At 39.0% G+C, this 24,055-nt stretch overlaps 3 protein-coding genes across 3 annotated transcripts in view; all 3 read left to right on the forward strand.

Moving 5' to 3' along the window:
* Positions 1–475: 475 nt before the first annotated feature.
* The window catches only part of LOC129790104 (uncharacterized), a 182,026-nt gene continuing 158,446 nt past the window's right edge, over positions 476–24,055 (forward strand). The window contains exon 1 of the mRNA XM_055827340.1: positions 476–1,119. The gene's annotated coding sequence lies outside the window, so the exon portion shown is untranslated. The remainder of the gene's footprint in view (positions 1,120–24,055) is intronic.
* Positions 8,233–13,521, forward strand: LOC129791254 (uncharacterized). Its single transcript, XM_055829322.1, has one exon. The coding sequence runs from the start codon at positions 8,233–8,235 to the stop codon at positions 13,519–13,521; it is 5,289 nt and encodes a 1,762-aa protein (XP_055685297.1).
* On the forward strand, positions 16,530–17,873 carry LOC129791255 (uncharacterized). The gene has a single exon (XM_055829323.1). The coding sequence runs from the start codon at positions 16,530–16,532 to the stop codon at positions 17,871–17,873; it is 1,344 nt and encodes a 447-aa protein (XP_055685298.1).

The raw sequence follows: 24,055 nt of genomic DNA on the forward strand, positions 1-24,055 counted from the left end.
CATTTTGGTGGAGTTAATTTTATGTGCACACGGTGAAGTCTCTTGAGTCATCTTTGGTGAAATTTTACGATGCACAGCGGAGAAGAATATAAAAACAAGAACTTCCAGTTCTTGTGATATATATTATTACAAAAGCGAGACGGTTATATATAGCAGGCTGAGCATAATTTTGAATTATTCACGTTGACTGATAAAAGCCAAAAAGAGCTCAAGTTTGATTTAATTCAATGAGAGTCTCCTGGGAAAAGCACGAATTTCTTATTTATCAGGTAAATTAATAGGATGGACTTGTGCCAGCCAAGGGTAGCTTATGGGGGGTTTTGCACGGGTTCAACAGGGACGGAGTGTTCGGCGATGGAGGTGCTGTCTCGGTCTTTCTCATTGTTAGAAATTCGGTACGCATTCGGTATGTTGGCTGTGTGAGGCATGCCTTTGGAACTCAATGGAACGCCTGTAGTCAGTTGTCTTGCGACTCTCGTGGTAGATGTTTGTCGGCTCTCAGTGGGATAGCCTCTATCTGTGACCCTTGTCGCGCGATAATTCATCCAGAGTTCAAGTGTGGTCTGTGACATTACACTACATAGACTTTTACCTTACGACCCCTTCATTGTTTAAAAAAAACTCAACTCAATCAGAACAGAATATTGTGAATGATTTTTTAGGAGTGTGACTTTGTAAACTCAAAATATATACTTTTTTAATAATAAAAAAATAAAATAAACTTAAAAAAATCATCTTTGTCGATTAAACTTCAATGAACTTTTTTTTTAGTGTTAAAGATTTCGATAAGTAAATAAGTAAAAAAAAAGACAACAATCTCAATAATTTATTTTATTGCTCTATGCACGTTCACGTGATGATTTAACGGTACATTTTCTTGTGTATATAGTCTTGTGATGTTTCCTTGTTAATCGGTTTCTCTCTATCTCGGCTCAACAAAAAGACACTCGTGTGCAATTTGGTTTGGAAAATTTCCTCATCATCTCGGTTCTGTGCTTTCTTGTGCTCATACACAGTGAATTGGCTAAGATCAACCATCTTCGGGTGTCTTCGAGAGGGTGAACCAGCAAAAAAACACCATCCTGTGCAAGGAGCTCCCATAATACATACAAGGATAAGGTCAGATGTCTTTTTTCGGTAACTATCTTACACAAGGAGGAACATGAGTTCCAGAAATTCTTACTTAACATACCATTACGACCCCGGGGTTTCAAAGATGTAGTCCATACATAATATTTCTTCATCTCTTTCGGGAGAATACTGTTGAATGTATTTGCCGGGATGAGGGTTAGCATACATAGGTTCATCCATATATAAGGCCTAACTAAAAGGAAGCGGCATTTAGTCATACACATATACCCATTTTACCTCATATATGTGTACCCTAAGACCTACCTGCTTGCTCTCAAACACCCCCACGGTTTAAGGGAAATACTCTTGGGACAATAGCAAAAAGAAATCCCTCTCCATTGTTATTTCATCCTTCGCGCAGAGGTACGCCTGCCAGGGTGCATCCTTGCAGAAAAGGTATAGATATATAAAGAATAGAATGGAGATGATGCGAAAGCAAAAGGGGACCCCGAGAAATGTGTTTGTATGCAATTGTGAATGGGGTAACAATGATAATATTTATATGAAGTTGTCTCATGGTTCCTTTTTTGGCTCTTTTTCACATTCAAAAGTGTCAAGTGTGCCAAAGGTGCAAAATACCCTCAAATACCCCCCATCAAACTCTTCTTTCGGCATTGCTTTTTCAGTATACATTCCTACTCAAAATACAAAGGGGATCCGCAGAAAAAAGTCTGCTGCAATGGCAGACGCTTTCGTAATAAAATCTCTCAATGAGGAGAAAATTGGCTCAAAGACTCTTCATCATCAATGAAGCCAGTTATTTATGTATATAATTGTACATCTGCTTAGGAAATTATGTGTTTTTGTACAGTAATTGATAATTAATTTGTCGATTTGCATCATTTGCATGATAAATAAATAAATATAAATGCTCATTGCACGCAGTAATATTTATAGGACTGACTAGAAAATAAAAATTCAGGAAAGCCTAAGTTGTAAATTACGCTGTATGTAAAGAAGATAATTTTATATTTTAATTGACACAAATGAGTAGGTATCCTATAAAATGAGATATTCATGAGTTTATCTAATTATTATACTTACCTGATGAAGGAAGAATAAAACTCTCGAAACGTCGTATGTAAAAGTGTATTAAGAAGCTGCCACATTTTATCTACACAATTGAATTTTACTTACTTGTCTTCGAATGTAAAAGATAAAAATTTACAGCAAAGTTAATTAATTAAATTTAAATTTTCTTTGATTTAATTCTTACGCGCGTTACGCGCTTTACAACGAATGGACTCCGACGCAATTTTTCGTATAGTATTAAGTGTAAGGAGAAAATTAATTTCATTGCCCTGTGAAGACAGTCATTTGGTCATTTCAATTAGAACCACCGTGCTGATTTAGTCACACCCAGCGAATGTGATAAGTGAGGTACATGCGGCTCTTTTTCACTCCATATTTCATGAAAGTTCAATTACCGGCGTTATTAGAATGGAAGAATAGCATCTTCTCACGTTTCCCGATCAAGTGCTAAGTAGATCAACACCAACATAGTCAGGTTCAGTGGAGATGAGAAGGGTCCTTGGGGGAAATAAATGAAATATGAAAGAATCTTCTCTTATACGCTTTATTGGTTACCCCGCTCTACGCTAAGTTAGAATCACGATTTCTGTATTAGGAATATTTCTTGGGAGATGTGTATCGGTATATGGTTTTTCTCCCTCCGCGCCATCGTATCAGTTCTATGGTATATTATTGCCGGCAAATGCTCTTTTACCTTGGTATAGGATGTGAAAGAATTCACGCTCTTGCAGAAAATCATTGGTGAAAAAAAATTCTCCATTATACTTTTCACGATTTTAGGCTAAAAGAGAAGGAAGCACCATGACTGTTGGGTACAAGGAAGTCTCCCTAATTACTCTTGCATAGACAATAAGAAGACAAATTTAACCATTAGGAGAATCAATTGCCGGAATGCCTAAGTATCTTCTCAAATCGACACGGCTATTCTCGGGGTATTTATCACATGAACAGATGGAAATTGTGCGGAATTCTCCGCTAAAGGCGAATGGGGAACATCTCAAGAAAGTATCTTGCTTGGTAATTTGCTCATGGTGTGTAAAAACTGACCCGGTTGGAATGTGTTATGCTCTAGGAATCTTGCGAGCGCAAAGTTGGCTTTTATTGATAAACTCCAAACTCCTCACAATGGCCAAATAATTGTAAAGAAGGCACTCCCTCTTTCCGCATATTGGCTCTTGTGAAGAGAGTTGATATGTATTCACGAGATATGTACACAATATTATGCCGAAAAATCCCATGCACTGAGAGAAAAAGTCAATATTTGTGGAAATCCAAGGTTTCCACATTTGAAACTATTCGTGGTTCAAATTGAACCCTGGAGGTATATAACATTGTTCACCCTTTGAACAAAGTTCATACATTATTCGAACGTAAGAACCACAAATCTGTGGTTTTGTGTTATGTGCCCGCACACATCAAAGATGCTAAGTTGCAAAATGTATAAGATTTAAGAAAACATTTTGAGTTTGCTTAAAGGGAAAATTTCCACAGTTAGAATTTATAGTTGGAAAATATTTATACTATTGCGGGTAATTGAGGAGAAGAGAAATTGTTTTAACTTGAGGGCCCCTTTTTTACGATTTGTCTCAATGATAAACACTTCGCCTTTGGGCTTGCAGTGTACTATGCAAAGACGTTACATACTTCAAGAAGAATTCAATGCGAGGACTTAATTTCCATGATAAAATCCATTTCATCATGTTACGGCAAATATTTTATGTTAAAAGGAAGTAAAAGAAAGGAGATTGTTAAAAAATCTTTGAACTTGCTGTGTGAATTTTTTTCTGAGTGTATTACGTACTTTTCTTTCGGAGAACTTCTTAACCCAAATCTGTTGATTCTTCGGCTTAGTACTTTACAATCATCATCTCGAAACTTGTAGGCTTTATGAAGAAACTTTTCACACAATGAAGTAAATTTTAGCTTCTTTGAGTTTTTTATTTTATTTTTATTATTACTTTTACCCTCCAAAATATTGCTTTTCTTTTTGCAATATCGCGAAAATCTGACAATGAGTAAATATTAGGCTGGCCCTCTTTGGAATTCCACAACAAAAATCTGAGGATATGGTGGTTTTGAAAGTTTTCAAAGAACATTTTATTCTTTATGTCTTATGCAATCATGATTTTTTTTTGAGAAGCAAAATGTGCTAAATTTTCAACCGGCATAAAGTATCACTGTGAGAGTGATGTCTTTCATTTCTTCAGTCTATTTCGGGTGTTTTCTGTATGTTTGGAATTTACCCGCATTGTATACGGACGGCAAAAAAAAGGCTTTTTGTGCCTCTGAAGCACAAATATGATTGAAATGTTCGACAGGATTCTGTCTCAGCACAAAAATCTCCTTTGCTTTGATTAAAAAGAGTAAAGAAAGATGAGTTTGGGGGTATAACCTCTTTTGCTGCTCCTCTTCTACAACACAGAGAGCATTGCTGACACCCGGGCCATCGTCAATTTGGGCTTCAATTTCCTGTGTGTTGCTTTAATGCTTTTGGCGCAATGTCTCCAAAGAAATGTGTCTTCATTTTCTAAACACTTTTCTCGGGTGAAATTTTGGTACTTTGTCGAGAATATTTCCGTCATCAGTTGGTGTCTTTTGTTCTCTTCTCTCTTTTTTTTTTTTTAATTAAATTCAGTGCTGGGCTATATGAACATTATAATGCAGAAAGTTGGTGTGTGCAAAGTTTCTTTGTTTTGTTAGCACAAGCAAGCACGGTATTTCAATCTCGTTCACATTTTTGCTCCCAAAATATGCTTGGGGTTTTTGGCGCGGGTTTTCATAACATTTGGGCAAGAAGACGGGAAAGTACTATATACATATAGGGATGATTTTCTTAGGGGGCTGCCTCCCATTCTGATGTGCATGAATATGAACGCGTTTGCTTGTGTGTGGTTTGGAATAACAAAATTTACTTTCATCTCTGTGTTTGTGTTATTCTTGGACATATTTTCCACATTGTAGAATTTTAGGGGGATGAAAGTCAAGGTAGGTTATATACATTTCCAGGTGTGTCTCCTTATACTCCTCAATCCGTAACACTACACTCCAATGGAGCACAGTATGGATATAGTACGAAAAAAAAAAGATAGAGAGAAATATTATTTTCCACAGAGATGGAATTATAAAGGGCGACCACACGAAAATGATAGTGTAGTTAATGGAGAAAATAATAAGAATAATAATCGGTATAATGTTGCTCGACCGTTCAACACGAGGTGTGTGTTTCCTTGTACACACATAAAAAAGCACAGATATAAAATTGTCCAACTCCTCGACCATTAAATCTGTGTTTTATTGTTTGCATAGCTAAACACCAATTAAAATGATATTATTGTCACAAGTAATCGGCAGGAATTATAAGCAAAGCTCATTACAAAATGTATGTTATTACTATTAGCAATATTAAACACGGTGTTCATATATATAATCTACTATATCTACACATATATATCTTCCCCGGAGGTTTTGCATATATATAACTCCTGTCTCCATCTTACCGACCGGCTTAACCACATTCGAAAATTACACATAGATAAATTTACTTTACCCATTCTTGTCTTCATTTTACAGTAAATAATCAAAATTGCTGTGCTAATTGCAAAGTGTTTATGAAAACTTCAAATACAAGCGTTGAATAAACATACAATTTTTTTCCTCTTCGTTACTTTTTTGTTGTTGATTATATTTCAAGAGAAAAATGCATTTTCCGTTGTTTCATCGCTGCTAATTTGCTTTTGTGTGTCTCCATCAGCAACAGTGTACTTCCAACTCAAATTAAAATGATTAGATATAATAAGAGTGAAAATTTTGTGTCATTTTAGCACTTTTTGTGAATTTTTTTTGTATGAGAGAAAGGTAGAGTATATATGCAATTAGTGAGAAAATTTTATGTGAAGAAAGTGGAGCTTATTTTGTTTGCGTTGTGAAAATTGTGCAGAATCAGAAATTAAGATAAATATAATTATTTTGGCTCATTTACTGTACATATTTGTGTATGGATAAATCCTCATCATCCTCACGATAGCACATCAACGCAACACCAAACGAGCTTTCACTAAGAATTTTACATGTTTCGATTAAACTGGGATAAGAGATTTCTATACGTTTTATTTAGAATCTGGAGAATTATTAAATCTATCTGTTTCAAAAAAGAGAAAATTTTAAGAGTAGGTAATGTTATTTAAAGAGCTTTAAATTTTTATAATTCTTTTTTTCAAAATTGAAATTCTAAAGTTTTTACTAACTGTTATATATTTAACTAGGATATGCCTAGGAATTCTAAGGGGCCTTTTTATTAATTTTGGTCAAGTATTATTTCAAAATCATAGAAAAATCAATTCTTTACTAGAATTCTTGGAATTTTTGAGTAGGATTTTCTAAAATCTGTATTTTTAACTTAATTTATTCAATTTTTGTAAAAAAAATCTTTTTATGCACTCAACATTAACAAAATAAAATCACTAAACGTGCTAAACAATGTACAATGAACGAATTCAGGTTAACAACTAAAATCCTTCTGAGAACTTTATTTATTTAAACCCTTTTCATTGACATAATATAATTTGCTTTTGTAATTTAATAAATTAAATAAGGTATAACGATTATCGTGATTCCATTATGGGACAAGCATGTCTCTTTCCGCTTTATTATTTATTGTCTTTCGAGGAAATTGTGCAATTTTTGAACACCAATCCTGCTGAGTGCAATCATGCAACAAAAAGTTCAATTGTCGAGGCGAATAAATGTCCCTGTACAGGGTGGAAACAATTTGAATTTTCCGGAAAGTCCCGAAAATTAAGCCAGACATCCTTTTTTCTCTCTCTCAAAATGGCATTGGTGTGGAAAAAAGGCAATTATAAATGTCAAATGATTTACCATTAAGTGATGATTCAGTAGTTTATATTTAACCCACGCTATTAATGTGTATACTTTTAATAAATAATTTCATTGAAAGCATATCATTGATTTTATGTCACTGATACATTAACAATAGAAATGAACCATATTTAATTGAATTAGTTTATCAAAAAGTGCTCATTCAGAGTGAATATTCATTCGGGTGAAAATTAATATGATAAATTTTTTTTGGCAAATTTGCATAATAGCCCACTCAATAAATTAATAATTCCATAATATTTTTCCAGCTGTGCCAAAAAAAAGTGTGGGCGCTGGGGCGACATTGCACGATAATATTGTATTAATTCTGCATGATTTTGCACGGATGGAAAAGCGTGTTAATGGGGAAAATGAACTTTGCGAAACTTTTAATAAATAGACACGCTGAAAGTTGCCGCATGCATTGGTGGAGGGAATGGGTTTTACTTTGATACTTTATAAATTGTTTGCACACGGAGACATCTTTCCATGAATTTATATATACCGAAATAAGATGATTTATTTCAGAGACTGTTAGAAATGTTAATGAAATGAACGTTAATTTGAATTTGAAATGCAATGAAAAGGGAACTTGAGCGATCGTAGCGACAAAATTTGGAAGTATATGAAAAGGGAGACATTTTGTTACCGTGAAAAGTAGTAGAGTTCTTTGAGGCAAAGAAAATTGGAAATTTAGTGAAGAAGATTATTCGTAAGTTATGAAAAACCATATAGAAAGAAAGATAAATATTAATGGAGTAATTTTTAGGTCCCAGATAGATCGGAAGCAGTCAATTCCCGAAGATAGCAGTAAAATAAGATCGCTCAGGTAAAAACGTGTGAAATATATATATAGCAAAATGATTTATGAAAATGGTTGCCTTCCAGGAGGAAAATATTTGAGAGAATAGAGATTTGACGGACAATTAGGGAAATATAAAGAAGCCCAGACGGGCAAATAGGTGAGAGATTCATAAATTAGCAATGATAGAATAGCCTCTAATTAGTTTTATATATAATCTTTATAGCACTTTAATTATCCCCGTTGTATCCGTGGAATCGCCCGTGTATCCCCGACGTCCCTTCAATTGTTCCCCCGACATATCTGGAAATAAATTTTGATTTGGAAAATACAGTCCACCGCTGTCAGCAACATTTTGGTCCATACGAGCAGGAGCTCGCTTCAGCGACACTATGGATTTGAAGAAAGGACGACCGAAGTTTGTGGTAAATGGCGGCGTGAGACGGAGCACACGCATAAATAAGGGGATCCCTCCATCTCGCTTCTCATTTGACGACCTACTGACCCGAAAGCAATTGGAAAGGTCAAAGAAGGAGTTAGAGGTTCTTAGTCTCGAGGAGACACTTCTGCAACAACGTAGAGATGCTATGCCCCACACTTCCACACCACAAGCTCCAAAAAAGGTCAAAAAGCCTCGTGTTGACGATCTCGATGGAATCCTGGGACGATTTAAAGCTCTCAAAGCTTCTGATGATGACTTGAATGACGTGAAGGAGCCCCCAAAGGCTTTTCAGCCAGAAAGGGAAGCTCCTGTAGATCCTATGGCTGTTGTTATGGAAAAATTCCTCGCCCGGCAGGCTTATGGGAATGATGTGCAGACTTTTGATGGGAAAATTGAGGAATGGCCCATGTTCCTCAGCTGGTATAACAACACCATTTCCATCTGCCAATACACCGAGGAGGAAAAATTACTATTGTTGCAGCGAAGCTTGCGCGGGGATGCCCGTGAAGCTGTACAGTTTATGCTGTATTCTTCTTCAAATGTGGGACTGATACTCAACCATCTCAAGGAGAGATTTGGGCGACCAGAGTATCTAATAAAGACGATGGTTGGCAAAATTAGAGACCTGCCACATGTGCGAATGGAACGGCCTGAGACGTTGATCAAATTCTTGGCCACACTGACGAACCTGGTGATCGCCATAAAGGACTTCAATAGCAACTGCTACATAGATAATCCGTATCTCATGGAGGAGGTGCTTGCAAAATTGCCGATGGGAACTCAGATCCAGTGGTCTGAATATAGGGAGGTACGCGAATATGTGAATCTTCGTACACTGGCAGATTGGTTGGCCATGAAAGCTCGTGCAGCCGGCAACCGTCTGCAACTGACTGAGCACAAACCTCCACCTACTGGAAAGCCCCCAAAAAAGACGGAAAAGTCACAGACCGTGGCTACAACGATGACGAATGAAGGAGAGTCTTGCACCATTTGTGATGGACGTCATGGCCCCTCGAAATGTGAAATATTCTTGAAAGCTCCTGTGAATGACCGTTGGAAGATGGTATCCAACAAAATGCTGTGTTTCTCGTGCCTGAAGCCAAAGCACAGTATTTCAAAATGCAAGAAGAACGTCAGATGCTCCGTAGATGGGTGCTTGAGGAAGCACAACACGCTTTTGCACACCGACGATGCAAAGCACAAGGCCCCTCGACAGGGGGGAGCATCCAATGGGAATCTTCAACATGGGGGAGCACCGACAGAGGATAGCACACAGGGGGGAGCGCTAGCTCCGTTGAACACAGTAGCGCATACACAGAAGGTGGCAGACACATTGTTGATGAAAATTGTCCCGGTGGTTGTCTCGGGACCAAAAGGCAGCATCAAATCTTATGCCTTTCTCGACGAAGGCTCGTCAGTCACAATGATGAAGTCTTCACTGGCTGACAAAATTGGTGCTTCTGGACCCATAAAGCCTCTGCGATGGCAGGGGGCAACGCCTGGGATTGTCAAGGTGGAGGACTCCCAGTGCATCACATGCGACATTCAAGGGACATTTAATGGTGCCAGGAAGTACACCATGAAGAATGTTCGTACTGTGAATAATATGGGACTACCGAGGCAAACTGTAGATGTACGAAAATTGAATCAAAACTGGAGATTCCTTGAGGAGGGCTCTCCGGAATCAATGACAGACGCGGAACCCGAGATGTTGATCGGGATGGACAATGCTGGATTGATCATCTGTAGGGAGGTAATTCACGGGCAACAAGACTCGCCTTATTTGGTGAAAACGCTACTCGGATGGGCAGTAATCGGACGTATTACTCAAGATGACTTGGATAGCGAGAGAGTTTTCACAATTTTGGAACGCCAGGACGAACTATTCGAAATGGTGAAAGGCACGCTTGGGATAGAAGCATTTGGTACAGAGCCCACTGGACAATCACTCTCCCGGGATGACAAGAAGGCTCTTGAGATTATGGAAGCCACCACCAAGAGGACTGATGATGGCCGATTCGAGACTGGTCTTTTGTGGAAAGGCCAGCAGCCACCAGAGATGCCTGAGTCCAAGCACCAAGCGCTCAGACGGCTGCATTTGATAGAACAGAAACTTGACAAGGACCCACAATTGGCAGCCGCCTATTGTGCAAAAATGGAAGATCACATTGAGAAGAAGTACCTTGTGAAGGTCACGGACGAAGAGAAATTGCTGCCACCGGAGAAGGTGTGGTACCTCCCGCACTTCGCCATTTATAATCCTGCCAAAGGAAAATACAGGATTGTGTTCGACTGCGCGGCAAAATCTCATGGGAAGTCTTTTAATGATGCGCTCATGAAAGGCCCTGATCTTTTGAAGCCCCTCCCAATGGTTATGGGGAACTTCCGACGCGGAAGATTTGCATTTACGGGTGACATCAGGGAGATGTTTCATCGCGTGTACCTCAGAAAAATAGAGATGATTTATCAACAGGTCTTTTGGCGAGGCATGTCCAGAGATAAGCCCCCTGAGTTGTATAAATTGCAGGTGTTGACCTTTGGAGCATCTTGCTCACCGACCTTGGCTGCTTATGTCAAGAATTTGAATGCCAAGGAATTCGAAAAGGATTTTCCAGACGCTGTGAAAGGCATCGTGGAGTACACCTATTGTGACGACTATTTGGGAACAGCTGATTCAATCGAAGAGGCTCGTCAGCTGATCAATGACATCATTCATGTGAATAAGGCTGCGGGATTTGACGTAGTCAACTGGACAGCGAATGATCCGAGGATTTTGGATACTCTTCAGGATGATATGAAGAGCTTGAGTGACAAAGATGGGCCTGAACGTGTACTTGGCCTATGGTGGAATTCGACAGATGACGTCTTTACTTTTAAGGCAAATTTTCATCGTGTCCCTGAGGAAATTTTCTCTGCTGAACGAGTACCCACAATGCGTGAGATTTTGAGGCTGGTTATGTCAGTGTTTGATCCCTTGGGTTTTCTGGCACACTTTACCGTCAAGGGAAAAATTATCCTACAAAATCTGTGGAGACTTAAAGCCAAATGGGATGAGGAAGTCCCTGACGACGTGCTTCCGGACTGGCGAGAATTCCTTCAGGAACTTCAGATGATTTCTCAGGTCAGCATCCCCAGATGCTTTTCTCTCAACCTGCCCATTGCCCTGACAATTCAGCTGCATATTTTCGGGGACGCCAGCAGCGCGGCTTATGCTACTGTAGCATATCTTCGCATAGTGAGTGTACATGGCACTGAAGTGAGTTTTGTGAGCGCTCGGAGCAGCGTAGCCCCCATCAAGTACACCACAATTCCCCGACTAGAGCTGAGGGCGGCAGTACTGAATGTGAGATTGACGACAGCTATACTGGATTCTCTTCACGTGAATGTGCACGACGTGATCCATTGGAGTGACTCCCAGACTGTTTTGAAGTGGATTCGTAGTGACTCGAAGAGATACAAAGTGTTTGTAGCGAATAGAATCAGTGAAATTGAGGCTAAATCCGACATCCGAAATTGGCGGTGGGTGCCAACAAAGGAAAATCCGGCTGATGCGGCCACAAGAATGGTGAAAAGTGACTTCAGTGAGACAAGTCAGTGGTACAAAGGCCCAAAGTTTCTCCAATTGGAGGAGAGTTTGTGGCCAAAGGAGGGTGTACACGCGGACAACGATGAAAGTGATGTTGAACTTGCGTGTGTGATAAATTGTGACACAAAAGTGGATCGGGTCTTGCCTGACATGGAAAGGTTTTCGCGGTGGAATCGCCTAGTGCGTGCGACTGCTCAAGTCAGGAATTTTGCCCAATTCTGGCTTGCAAAGGTAAGATCCCGAAAAGTCAAAAATGGTGAGTTTTGCCGTGGACCGCCTCGACTACAGGCGAAAAATTTGATTGAAGCCGAGCAAGATTTGTTTCGTGAGATTCAAAATAGTGCTTATTCCAAGGAGATTCAGTGCCTCAAGGAGGGTAAATCCCTTCCCAAAGACAGTGATTTGTACACATTGATGCCATTTCTGGACAAGGATGGCCTATTGAAGACGCAAAATCGACTCACCAACAGTGAATTTCAAAAGAATTATCCCATTGTTTTGCCCCAGAAGCATTGGGGAACGAAGTTGATTATTATGGACATTCACGTTCGCAATCGCCATCAGGGACGTGAACAGGTAGTGAATAGCGTGCGTGAGAGATTTCACGTGCCCCGGGTGCGTGTGGCAGTGAGGAGAGCGTGGAACGAGTGTCAAAAGTGCAAGAACGATCGCGCAAAGCCACAAATCCCGGAAATGGCGCCCCTTCCACCGGAAAGGGTGAATGATTGTGTGTTCCCGTTTGTGAAATGTGGAATGGATTTCTTTGGCCCACTGGAGGTCAAAGTTGGACGACGAATTGAGAAACGATGGGGAGTTATTTTCACCTGCATGGCCACACGAGCCGTGCATCTGGAGATTGTCCATTCTATGACGACAAACAGCGCCATCATGGCCATACGGCGCATGGAAAACATTTGGGGTCCCATTACAGATATTTTCTGCGACAATGGTACCAACCTGCGCGGAGCAGACAATGAATTCCGGCGACTCTTTGAGTCTCTGGACAAGGACGCAATTCAAGACTATTTATCGGAGAAACGTGTGCAGTTTCATTTTAGTCCGCCTGCGACACCGCATATGGGAGGTGTTTGGGAACGTTTGATTCGCTCGGTGAAGACTGTGTTGAAGGAAGTGATGAAATCTCAGCACCCCTCGGACGAGGAATTGAGGACTTACTTCACCGAGGTACAGTGCATCCTGAACAATCGTCCTTTGACGTATGTGGCAACAGAACCTGAAGACGACACAGCTTTGACACCCAATTTGATTCTCCTCCGGCGCTCCGGGGACAATCGCCCAATTGGGGAATTTGATGATGGAGATTTGATATCCCGGAAGACGTGGAGAAAAGTTCAGCGGATGGCTGATCAATTTTGGCAGCGTTGGATGCGCGAGTATTTGCCGGAACTCGCTAGGCGTACAAAATGGTATCACCCTGTGAAGCCAATTGCCGTTGGAGACGTCGTAGTGATTTGTGATGGTCAGCTGCCCCGGAACAAGTGGCCTATGGGGCGCGTGGTAGAAGTCTTCGTGGGAAAAGATGGAAAGATTCGATCGGCTGCCGTGCAAACCAAGGAAGGAGTGTACGATCGACCAGTCGTCAAACTTGCTGCTTTGGATGTTTCATCTGCAGCATCGAGTGACAGCAATTAGATATTAGATTTATTCTTTATTCTTTAGTTTAGTGGGCCTAGCCCAAAGGGGGAGAAATGTTAGAAATGTTAATGAAATGAACGTTAATTTGAATTTGAAATGCAATGAAAAGGGAACTTGAGCGATCGTAGCGACAAAATTTGGAAGTATATGAAAAGGGAGACATTTTGTTACCGTGAAAAGTAGTAGAGTTCTTTGAGGCAAAGAAAATTGGAAATTTAGTGAAGAAGATTATTCGTAAGTTATGAAAAACCATATAGAAAGAAAGATAAATATTAATTGAGTAATTTTTAGGTCCCAGATAGATCGGAAGCAGTCAATTCCCGAAGATAGCAGTAAAATAAGATCGCTCAGGTAAAAACGTGTGAAATATATATATAGCAAAATGATTTATGAAAATGGTTGCCTTCCAGGAGGAAAATATTTGAGAGAATAGAGATTTGACGGACAATTAGGGAAATATAAAGAAGCCCAGACGGGCAAATAGGTGAGAGATTCATAAATTAGCAATGATAGAATAGCCTCTAATTAGTTTTATATATAATCTTTATAGCACTTTAATTATCCCCGTTGTATCCGTGGAATCGCCCGTGTATCCCCGACGTCCCTTCAATTGTTCCCCCGACATATCTGGAAATAAATTTTGATTTGGAAAATACAGTCCACCGCTGTCAGCAACAGAGACATTGCATCTTATATCTCCCTGAACAATGACACTCTCCCGAGAAGTGTTACGTAAATTCCACACTGTATTTTAGAGAGTTGTTTACCCTGCAATGCTGCATTATATCCTATTTATATTATTTCATGCATCGCGATGGGAATATAACAATAGATAGATGAATTTTATTTGGATTCTTTGTCGAGCTTTGCCGCGCGTTTTATTTTAGCGCTTTTCCTTCATACCATTTGACCTCTCCTCCCCCCGACGCGCTTCATTCCAACTAAAGCTCCCTCCCTCGTGAAAGCACAGCCGCACAGCGTATATACGGTTGGTTTTTAATCAAAAGATAACAAAAGCACACACCATTTGGCCAGGGTTCTCCTTCTTCTGCAGACACGATCTCTGTGGCACATTCGTGAGCGTCTGCATGTGTGCCATGTGGACTTGGTGTGTTGTATTAAATAGCTGGGATTGATAATTAATTAAATTTAATAAATACGAAAAAGAAACTCTATTGTGGAGATATCACCGCGAGATACCCACCAGCCAGCCAGGGTATGTGTGTGCTGTTTTCTCAGGTACCACTCTCTGGTCGAAAAGGTTGAAATCGAGACAATATGCATTAGTTCCCATGTCAATTGACACCTTGCAGTGAAAGAGCAGCCCTCCGGCTCGGGAGAGTGCAAAAGAAGATTGCGGCAACGGCTAGTAATCTAATTAGAATTTTGCTCCCAGTGCATTGAGTTTACAACATTACATACATAAGTATGTGCTGTGCCTTTTGGATTCACAAAACAAAAGAGGGGCTGTCAACTAAGGAATTTTAGCACACAAGCAAAATTATTATATTGAATTTATGTCTTTTTATAGGTTTTACCTTTGAATATTCCGTAAATTAGATTTTATGGTCTTTTCAGGAAAGGAGAAAAAATAATGAAATTATTGCTCTAGGTAATTTTAAATTCAAACTTGCATTATTCATATCATTATGTGCACTTTAGCAATACGACATATTTTTATTGCTGAAACCTTCTATAATGTTTATGCATGTAAAATATTTCTCAGAATAATATTCTTTACTTCAGTGACGACTGGTTGATTTAAATTGTTTTATTTAATCATGTAAATTTTATGCTACAAGTTGTAAATGTTTTATTAGAAAATTTTTAAAGAAAGAAAAATTCCGAATATTTAAATCCGAATCATAATAGAAGATTATGTGAATTTTTCTTTCTTACAAAATCCAGTAAATGGTTTAACGATAGCTAAATAATGTCAAAATTTCAGTACTTGTGGAAAATTGAGAGATCAAGAGCTTCATCCAACATCTTTTCCTTAAAAATTCAAAAACAATTTCGTTTTATAAATTTGATTAAATAAATTCGATGACATGGTGAAATAATACCATCTTCCCCATATGCTTGAACCTTATGTATATAACAAAGTGACTCAGTGGAATTTTGCTGTGTGGCATGATGCAAATAATTTTCTTTCTCGGTTGCCCCCCTTGTAATTGAATTTCTCGAAATAGGGTGTAATTTGGTGGAAATTGAATTTACGAATTTATCGATTGAACTTCGTGAAAATTATTGAGCAACCCCGGCAAGAGCTGAAAGCCGCCAGAGTGGTGTATGCTATGGTGGAGAGTCCATAAGAAGTGAATTTATATAGGTATTATACGGTATTTTGTGTAGCACATATTTCTCTAAATAACATTGGTAACATACCGGACTAAAATCCGATAATTATCCCCAATGTGAATTATTGATTTGAATGTGGAACAGCACAAGAAGAATTAGTTTGCTGGTGCCTAACTATTGGGCGGCGTGGGGAACGTGATAAAGGACGCAGAACATGAGTGTGGTGTATTATGGGGATATTGTTGAATGAAAATACGATTTGCATTGTAAGTTGTCACCAATTGCTTTATGCAAATAAGTATCACTTTGGCCAATTCGCGAATTTAGCCATAATGCTAAATATTGCAAGCGTGGGAGATAGTTATCGCGCGCGCAATAGAAAGCTTAGCGAGGTATGAAGGTACAAAAAAAAAGTTAAGACGAGAGATCCGATAAGTTTATGAGAAAAACACAGTGCAGTTGGCAGTTTAAGTAGGAGAAAAGACTCACAGGGAACTTACCTTAAAGATTTTTATACCTGTGGAATGCTGAAGGTGTATGCATACAATAAGAGGGACGTAACAGTCTTTTCTTCCCTCCGGCTTACCGAAGGTGTATATAACCTTCCTCCTTTGGGCCGCGTGGAGAATTATTGCTGAAGAAATAGAAAATCTTGTTGTGAAGAAAAAGAGTGGAAATTTCCATAGAGTGAAGTGAGTGACAAGATGGCCGCTGCCAGTAGCGGCAATGGCAGCCCGACGGCAAATCGCTTCGGGCCGCTCGACACAGGGCAGGAGGATTTTCCTCTCTTATCGGCAAAAGGAAAGAGGAAGAGAATGACAAAAACGCTGGAACTGGATAGAGTGTTCAATGAGAGTAGCAACAAGAGATTTCTCGTCGCTGAAAGTGAGAATGAGGGTGACTTCCTTGGCATTTCATACTTTAAAGTCAAGCGATCATTGGACAAGGCTGCTGGAAAAATTCCATTTTTCCAACCACTTGCAAACGGAAAACTACTGATTCAAGTCAGCAATGAGGACCAGGCCAAGAAACTGATGGCTGTCAAGGAAATCGATGGAAAGACAGTGAAATTCTCGATGCATCAAACGCTAAATCAGAGCAAAGGAATCATTGCATGCTTTGCATTCACTAAGCTGTCAGATGAGGAGCTGAAAACTGAATTGGCAGCATTCAATGTCACGGAGGTGAAGAGAATCAAGAGGAAAGTTACAGAAGATGGAACATCGCTGCTGAAGGACACAGGATCGTTTATCTTGACCTTCAATCAACCCACACTGCCAAAGGAGCTGAATGCCTACTACCATGCGCTCAGGGTGAGGCCATACATCCCAAACCCAATGAGATGTCAGAAATGCCAGAAATACGGCCACCACGAGAAGAAATGCAGAGCAAAAGAAGCCATCTGTGGCATTTGCTCACTACCAAAGCACGATGGAAAATGCAATGGACCAGCGAAATGCGCGAATTGCGGAGAAGAACACGTTTCATGGAATCGAAAGTGTAGAATCTTTCGAGAAGAATTCGATATCCAACGAATCCGTGTGACAGAGAAAATCTCGTATGTGGCAGCAAAGAAGGTGCATAAGGAGAGGAAGAGGACGGACACCTCATACGCAGAAGCCCTGAGAGGACGTAGAGCAGAGCAAGCACCAACAATGACCAACAGACAGCAGCCCAACGCTTATCAGCGTCGCACCTTACCATCAGGAGAACGCATGGAGAGCGAATCGGCAGGGAACCTCAACAGCGGTGAAAGGGGACTTGTGTTCCGTTTCCAAGCAAACAAGGAGAACGTTGATATCGCGAAAGCTGAGAGAAACAGCCCCTTCTCCAGAACCACGGAAGAGCAACACCCGACAACCGAGAGCATCACCACACACACAGCCACCCTTCATCAGTCAACCCCCGGAGCACACGCACCGGCCGTCGACTTTGGCGTTCCATCCGGGAACGCCGGTACTGATTCCGGAGACCTTGGTTCTACAGGCAAACTCATTACGCAATCAAGCAGCATCCTATACAACCCAGACGAAATGGAACTTAATTAGAACATAAGTTTAGTCTTTAATTCAAAGTTTTTTTCAATTTACAATAGATTAAAGTAAAATTTAAATAACATAATTATGCATTTAGTCCAATATAATATTAATGGTATGAAAAATTTCACAGATATACAATCCATGGCGAAAGACAATAGTATAGGTATTATTTGCTTACAAGAAACCCACCTCACTACAAACAAATCAATTTCTCTTAAAGGCTTTTCATTAATTTCCAATAGACATTTGCACGATAGACCATTAGGTGGATGTGGTATTTTTGTCAGGGAAGGTATACAATATACAGAGGTACCCATAAACTCGAACTTTGACGCGGTTGCAATAAGAACTCCCTTTTTGTCAGGAGTAACAATTTGTTCAATATATTTAAGCCCGAGTCTTCAACTCGGTATTAGAGAATTGAACGCGCTTCTAGATGACCTACCTCAACCAGTATTAATTCTTGGGGACTTTAATGCACACAACACCATGTGGGGATGTACGTCCACATATGGCAGGGGCTCCTTAATAGAAACTTTCATACTTTCAAACGACCTCACCCTATTAAACAACGGTGATTACACCTATTTACACCCGGGACATAAATCTTTCTCAGCAATAGATCTCTCCCTATGCAGTCCCTCGCTTATGCCATTCCTTGAGTGGAAAGTAAGTGAGGAGCCGCATAGTAGTGACCACTTTCCAATCCATATCAAAATATCTGACAATAATCCTGATTTAATGCGTAGGCCCAGGTGGAAAGAATATTTAGCGAATTGGACAAATTTCACAAACAAAGCAGATTTATCTGAAGCCTATTCAATAAATCAAGAAACTAACGTAAACGTAGCGGCAGTTACTGATAAAATAGTAACTGCAGCACAGTCTAGTATCCCCATGACCAAAGCCAAACCTAAAAAGAAACTCGTACCTTGGTGGAATGATGAACTCACAAAAGCACGAAAAGACTGTACCAAAAAGCTAAGAAAATTTAAAAGACATGCCACAGACGAAAACTACACTCTATACAAAGATAGCCTTAAGTTGTTTCAAAAGTTAAAAGAGGAAGCTAAAAAGAAATCCTGGAGTGACTATGTCGTTAAAATCACCAACAATACCCCAGTTAAAGAAGTATTTGATAAAGTTAAGAAAATAGCAGGAACATATAAATCCCCTTCAATTTACCACTTAAAAAAGGATAACACATACCACGATCAACCTCAAGAGATTTGCGAAATTTTAGCAACACAATTTTATGAAAACTGCGACGATAACTTCGACGATCCCACTTTCCTGATGAAAAAACGCAATCTCGAAACAATCCCTTTTCTTTACCCCCAATCCCCCGAAACCAGTACACTCAACCAACCTTTCTCACTTAGAGAACTAGAGACAGCACTTTCTCATGCAAAAGGGAAATCCCCAGGGCCTGATTTAATTACATACTCAATGATTAAAAATCTCAACCCCTCTAGCAAAGCAGTTCTTCTATCACTATTTAATGACATTTTTCAATCCGGACATTATCCCAACGATTGGAAAAAAGCTAACATAATACCGATCCTTAAACCCAATAAAGACCCCACAGATCCCAAGAATTACAGACCAATTGCTCTCACTAATTGCATGAGTAAAATATTAGAAAAAATGATTGTCCGACGGCTTAATTGGTGGATGGAAAAAAACCATCTACTGTCGGACAGACAATCAGGCTTTCGGGCAAAACGTAGTACCACTGACAATATTCTGTACCTGCAAAATTACGTTAGCAATAGCTGCCAAAAAATGTCCCATACTACATGCATTACCTTTGACATGACGAAAGCGTATGAAAAAACATGGAGAATTCTAGCGTTACACCAGTTGGCTAGTTGGGGTCTAGCAGGCCCTATGTTCAACTTAATTCAAAGTTTCCTGCAACACAGAACCTTCAGGGTACTATCAGGTCAACACGAATCCCAATGGAGAGAACAAGTTAACGGGATGGTCACAGGATCAGTCCTTAGCGTCCCACTTTTCCTAGTTTCCATACATAGTTTAACACTAGTTTTAGACCAATGCCCAGACACAGAATACCTCCTTTACGCTGACGACCTAGTCATTTTCGGCTCTAAGCCAAACCAAAACGCCATGACAGCCTCACTCCAGAATACTATCCACAAAATTGAAGAATGGTCACGCAACAACGGCGTTGTTTTCTCTAATGAGAAAACCAAAGCCATACACTTTTGCCGAAAATATTCCTGCACCACCACTCCCAGATTGACCCTTTATAATAATCCAATTGCAATAGTACCGGAAGTAAAGATACTAGGAGTAATTTTTGACTGTGAACTTAAATGGAAGGCACACTTAATTAACCTCAAAAACCGGCTTGTTAAAATAACTAACTTAATAAGGGCTATCTCATCCAGAAAATGGGGAGCCAAACAGAAGCAAATACTCAATATCACGTCGGCACTGATAGTTAGCCGGATTGACTACGGATGTCAGGCCTACGGTCAGGCAAAAAAAGACACTCTAAAAATCATTGAAACACCTTTTCGAGCATCAATTAGAGCAGCACTAGGAGCCTTCCGCTCATCCCCCATTGAAAGTCTGCTAGCTGCTGCAGGTCTTAGCAGCCTTGAAGATAGGAGAAAGTTAGCCTGTATCAAATACCTCTACAGGTTAAAACATCTCCCACAATTACCTCTCTCCCCAGAAGCACCAAATGACAATTTCCGTCTTTCAATGAAATACCCAGAACCCTTCATGAATATGGCTAAACGACTCGCTTCCCAACTAAGCATCCCACAAATAGACATTATCCCGTATGTAACCCCAAAGTTAGCTCCCTGGACGAACTTAGACGACATCATTGATATAACCCTAACGATGTACAAGAAAAACAACACTCCACCTGAAGTATACACAGCGCTATTCAGAGAAAGGCGATCTCTATACGGAGACTTTACTGAATACTACACGGACGGTTCCAAAACCCAATCTGGTACAGGCTTTAGCGTAGTAGGCCCAAATGAAGAAGTTGTCGAGAGCATTAAAACCTCAAATGTGTGCTCGGTCTTTACAACCGAAGCACTTGCACTCTTGGAAGCGTGTTCAATTCCCCTTGCTGAATACGAGAAAAGACTGATAGTTACCGACAGTCTATCTACCGTCATCGCGATAGGTACCATTGGAAACAAAAACAGTACAATTACAGAAATAAGGGATACACTCCTCCAATATTACCCAAAAATTCACATCCTATGGGTCCCCGGACACATAGGAATTAGAAAAAATGAGATAGCTGACATTGCAGCCAAAGAAAGTACCGAAAAATACCACATCGACCTAAATATAGCATCCTTTCAGGACATAAATTCCCTTATAAAGAAGAAAAATATTGAACAAAGAGACAACAGTTGGGCACAAATAACAGACAACAAAAAACTTAGGGAGATTTACGAAACACCCAGCGGCTTTGCCTATAATGATAGTATTTCAAGAGAACATGCTATAATAATAAATAGACTAAGGATAGGACACACTAGATTAACCCACAGCCACCTAATGAATAGAAATGAAAATGAAAAACACTGTGAGTGTAACGGTGAGCTACTCACAATAAAGCATATCTTTACAGAATGCAGGAAAGTAGAAAACATAAGAAACCTAATATTAAAGTCAAATTGCTTAAAACATATCCTTTTTGAAATCCCCATAGAAAAAGTAATTGAATTCCTAACTAGAACCAAGTTAATAAAAGAAATTTAGTTTAAGAAAACTAATGTATTAAGTAATTAAGGCACTGAAAAAGCATAAGTAACTGTACGTTAGATGCTGAATAAAACTTATATATATATCTGCGTGATGCTATTTCCAGATAAATGGAATTATTATAACAGACGCGATGGCATAAAATCCACAAGCCGGGAGGTTGTGGGGACCTTATCCACTGCCGCTATAGACAGAACAATACACACGTGAAATGGCCATTTCCTTGTTTTTGGTAACAATATATACTATTAGCAATCATCATTATTATTTTTGGTTTATATCATAAGCCCATTGAGTAGCGTATAAGTTATTTTCCACGAAGGCCCAACAGAACCATGATATTCTCTTGTTATTTTCCTGCATTTCCCCCACATTTCAATAGAAGCAATACCTATATATTTTGTTATAAACTAAAGAAAGAATATATTTTATATTTTTTGAAGAAATAATCTAGAATATATATCAAAAGTTGCAATTAATGTGTGGAAATGCGGAAAACCTGGCATTTATTTTATTTTTAAATTGTAGCGTATAGCTTATTACAGGTATCTATTTCTACTCTAACACACACACAAAATTTCAATAATTAAAGCAAATTCCTTCTTTGCAATTTAGAATCATAAAGTTTAGCAGATTTGAAACATTCAAGAGATTTAATTGAAGCCGGTACTAAAATAATAAGATTTTATTGCCGCCATGGCGATACTCCCTTGGCTAATCAATTCAACCGGATTTGCAAACATTTCCACCATGGGAGACGACGTTTCTCAATTATGAGCTCATGTCTCGGCCACGTGACTCTCCTATCATAATCCAAACTTACACACCGGAGCAGGAATATCCTTTTGTGAAACTTTCACTCCTTGTGTGCTCATAGAAAAGTTAGGATTATTGGATTATATTTTGGGGTTTGTAAGATAAAGTTGTATTTTGGTTTTGTGTGCTTATTGATAAGTTTTTGGTTGTGCCAACAACAGCTGATACTTTCATTAAATCGAGCCTCTTATCGTCCCATTTGCTATGTATACACACACACAACACTTCCCTCCCCCTTTATGTTGTTTGTCCACTGAAAGAGAGTCTTTGATTTTATCCTCTCATATGCATATCAATTTAGCCCAGAAAAAAATTATATACTAAAATTTGCTTTATGCGAGGGAGACGGTAAGCAAATATACTGGGTGAGGAAGAATAAATTAGGTAATACTGAGGACGGGGTCTTTGGTTATTCATAAGCGCAATTTCGGAAAGTAGGTAGTCATGAAAGTACGTATTTCATTTTTATATCAGAATTGTGCTACCTAATGGCAGAATAAATGACTTTTAATTGTGTGAAATTTTAATTTAAAATGCAAAAGCCACACCATTAAAGTGTCGATGGATGATATGAATCAAAGACCAAACAGAGAAAATGTTTCAAATACCTTGAATTTTAATAACATTTCAAGAGAAAAATGATACGGTTTGGAGCACAATATCTAATGTATGAGAAATTTATTGCCGCAATACTTGAGTGTGCTTTTAAGAATTCAAGCAAACATGGTATATTTTTTTACTATTGTGCCATTAAACGGAGATTGTATGTGAAATAATATTTTCCACAATTCCTAAATAAATAGCTTTTTTGTCTCTTCTGTATGCCTAAGAAATATATATGTATAATAGAGAAAATATTATATCTTTATGGTTCTGTGAATGAGATAAGAATTAATGTGACTTGTGAAAAAATAGCAAAAAAAAACTCTTGAGGATTTATGCAAGAATTTCCCCATGGTTTGCACTCATAAAAATAAACACCGACATTCTGGGGCGAAAAAAAATGCGAATTTCATGCTCTTTCACTCAGCTAATTGCAATCGGATGTGAGAACACAAGTGATCGCGGATGAAGGACAGGCTAATTTCAGAACTGACATTCCTCTGACACATAAGCGGAGACGATCCACACCGCTAAAGATCAGACAAGCTTAATGAGGTTTGGGAACAAATGATGGGGAAGGATATTTGGGTAATCGTACAACACAGAGGTGTTTTAAAAAAAATGAACCCACGGGGCGGCGGATGGTTGCGCACTTTTGATTACATTAAAAGCTTTTAGTTGTGTTTCTTTCAGTTTTTGAATCCATTTGAAACAATATTGATGAATAACATAACTTTATGAGAGAGTTCTTCAATGAATGATCATTTGGTTAATATTTACTAATCTGAAATTGGGTGATTTGTAAACTAATCTCTCCGTTAGAACGTTAGAATCACTGGAAATAAAAATAAATTTCGAATTTAATATATTTTAAACTTTCATTGGAACTATTGGAATGGATTCAAATACTTATTTTAATGTAATAAATAAGTTTATTAAATTTTAATAATAAAAGATCGTTGTATGACTAGGATTTAACGGTTAAAGATCTCTTAAAAGAATATAAAAAA

Source organism: Lutzomyia longipalpis, chromosome 2 (assembly GCF_024334085.1).
Source record: "Lutzomyia longipalpis isolate SR_M1_2022 chromosome 2, ASM2433408v1".
In the NCBI taxonomy this organism is placed as follows: Eukaryota; Metazoa; Arthropoda; class Insecta; order Diptera; family Psychodidae; genus Lutzomyia; species Lutzomyia longipalpis.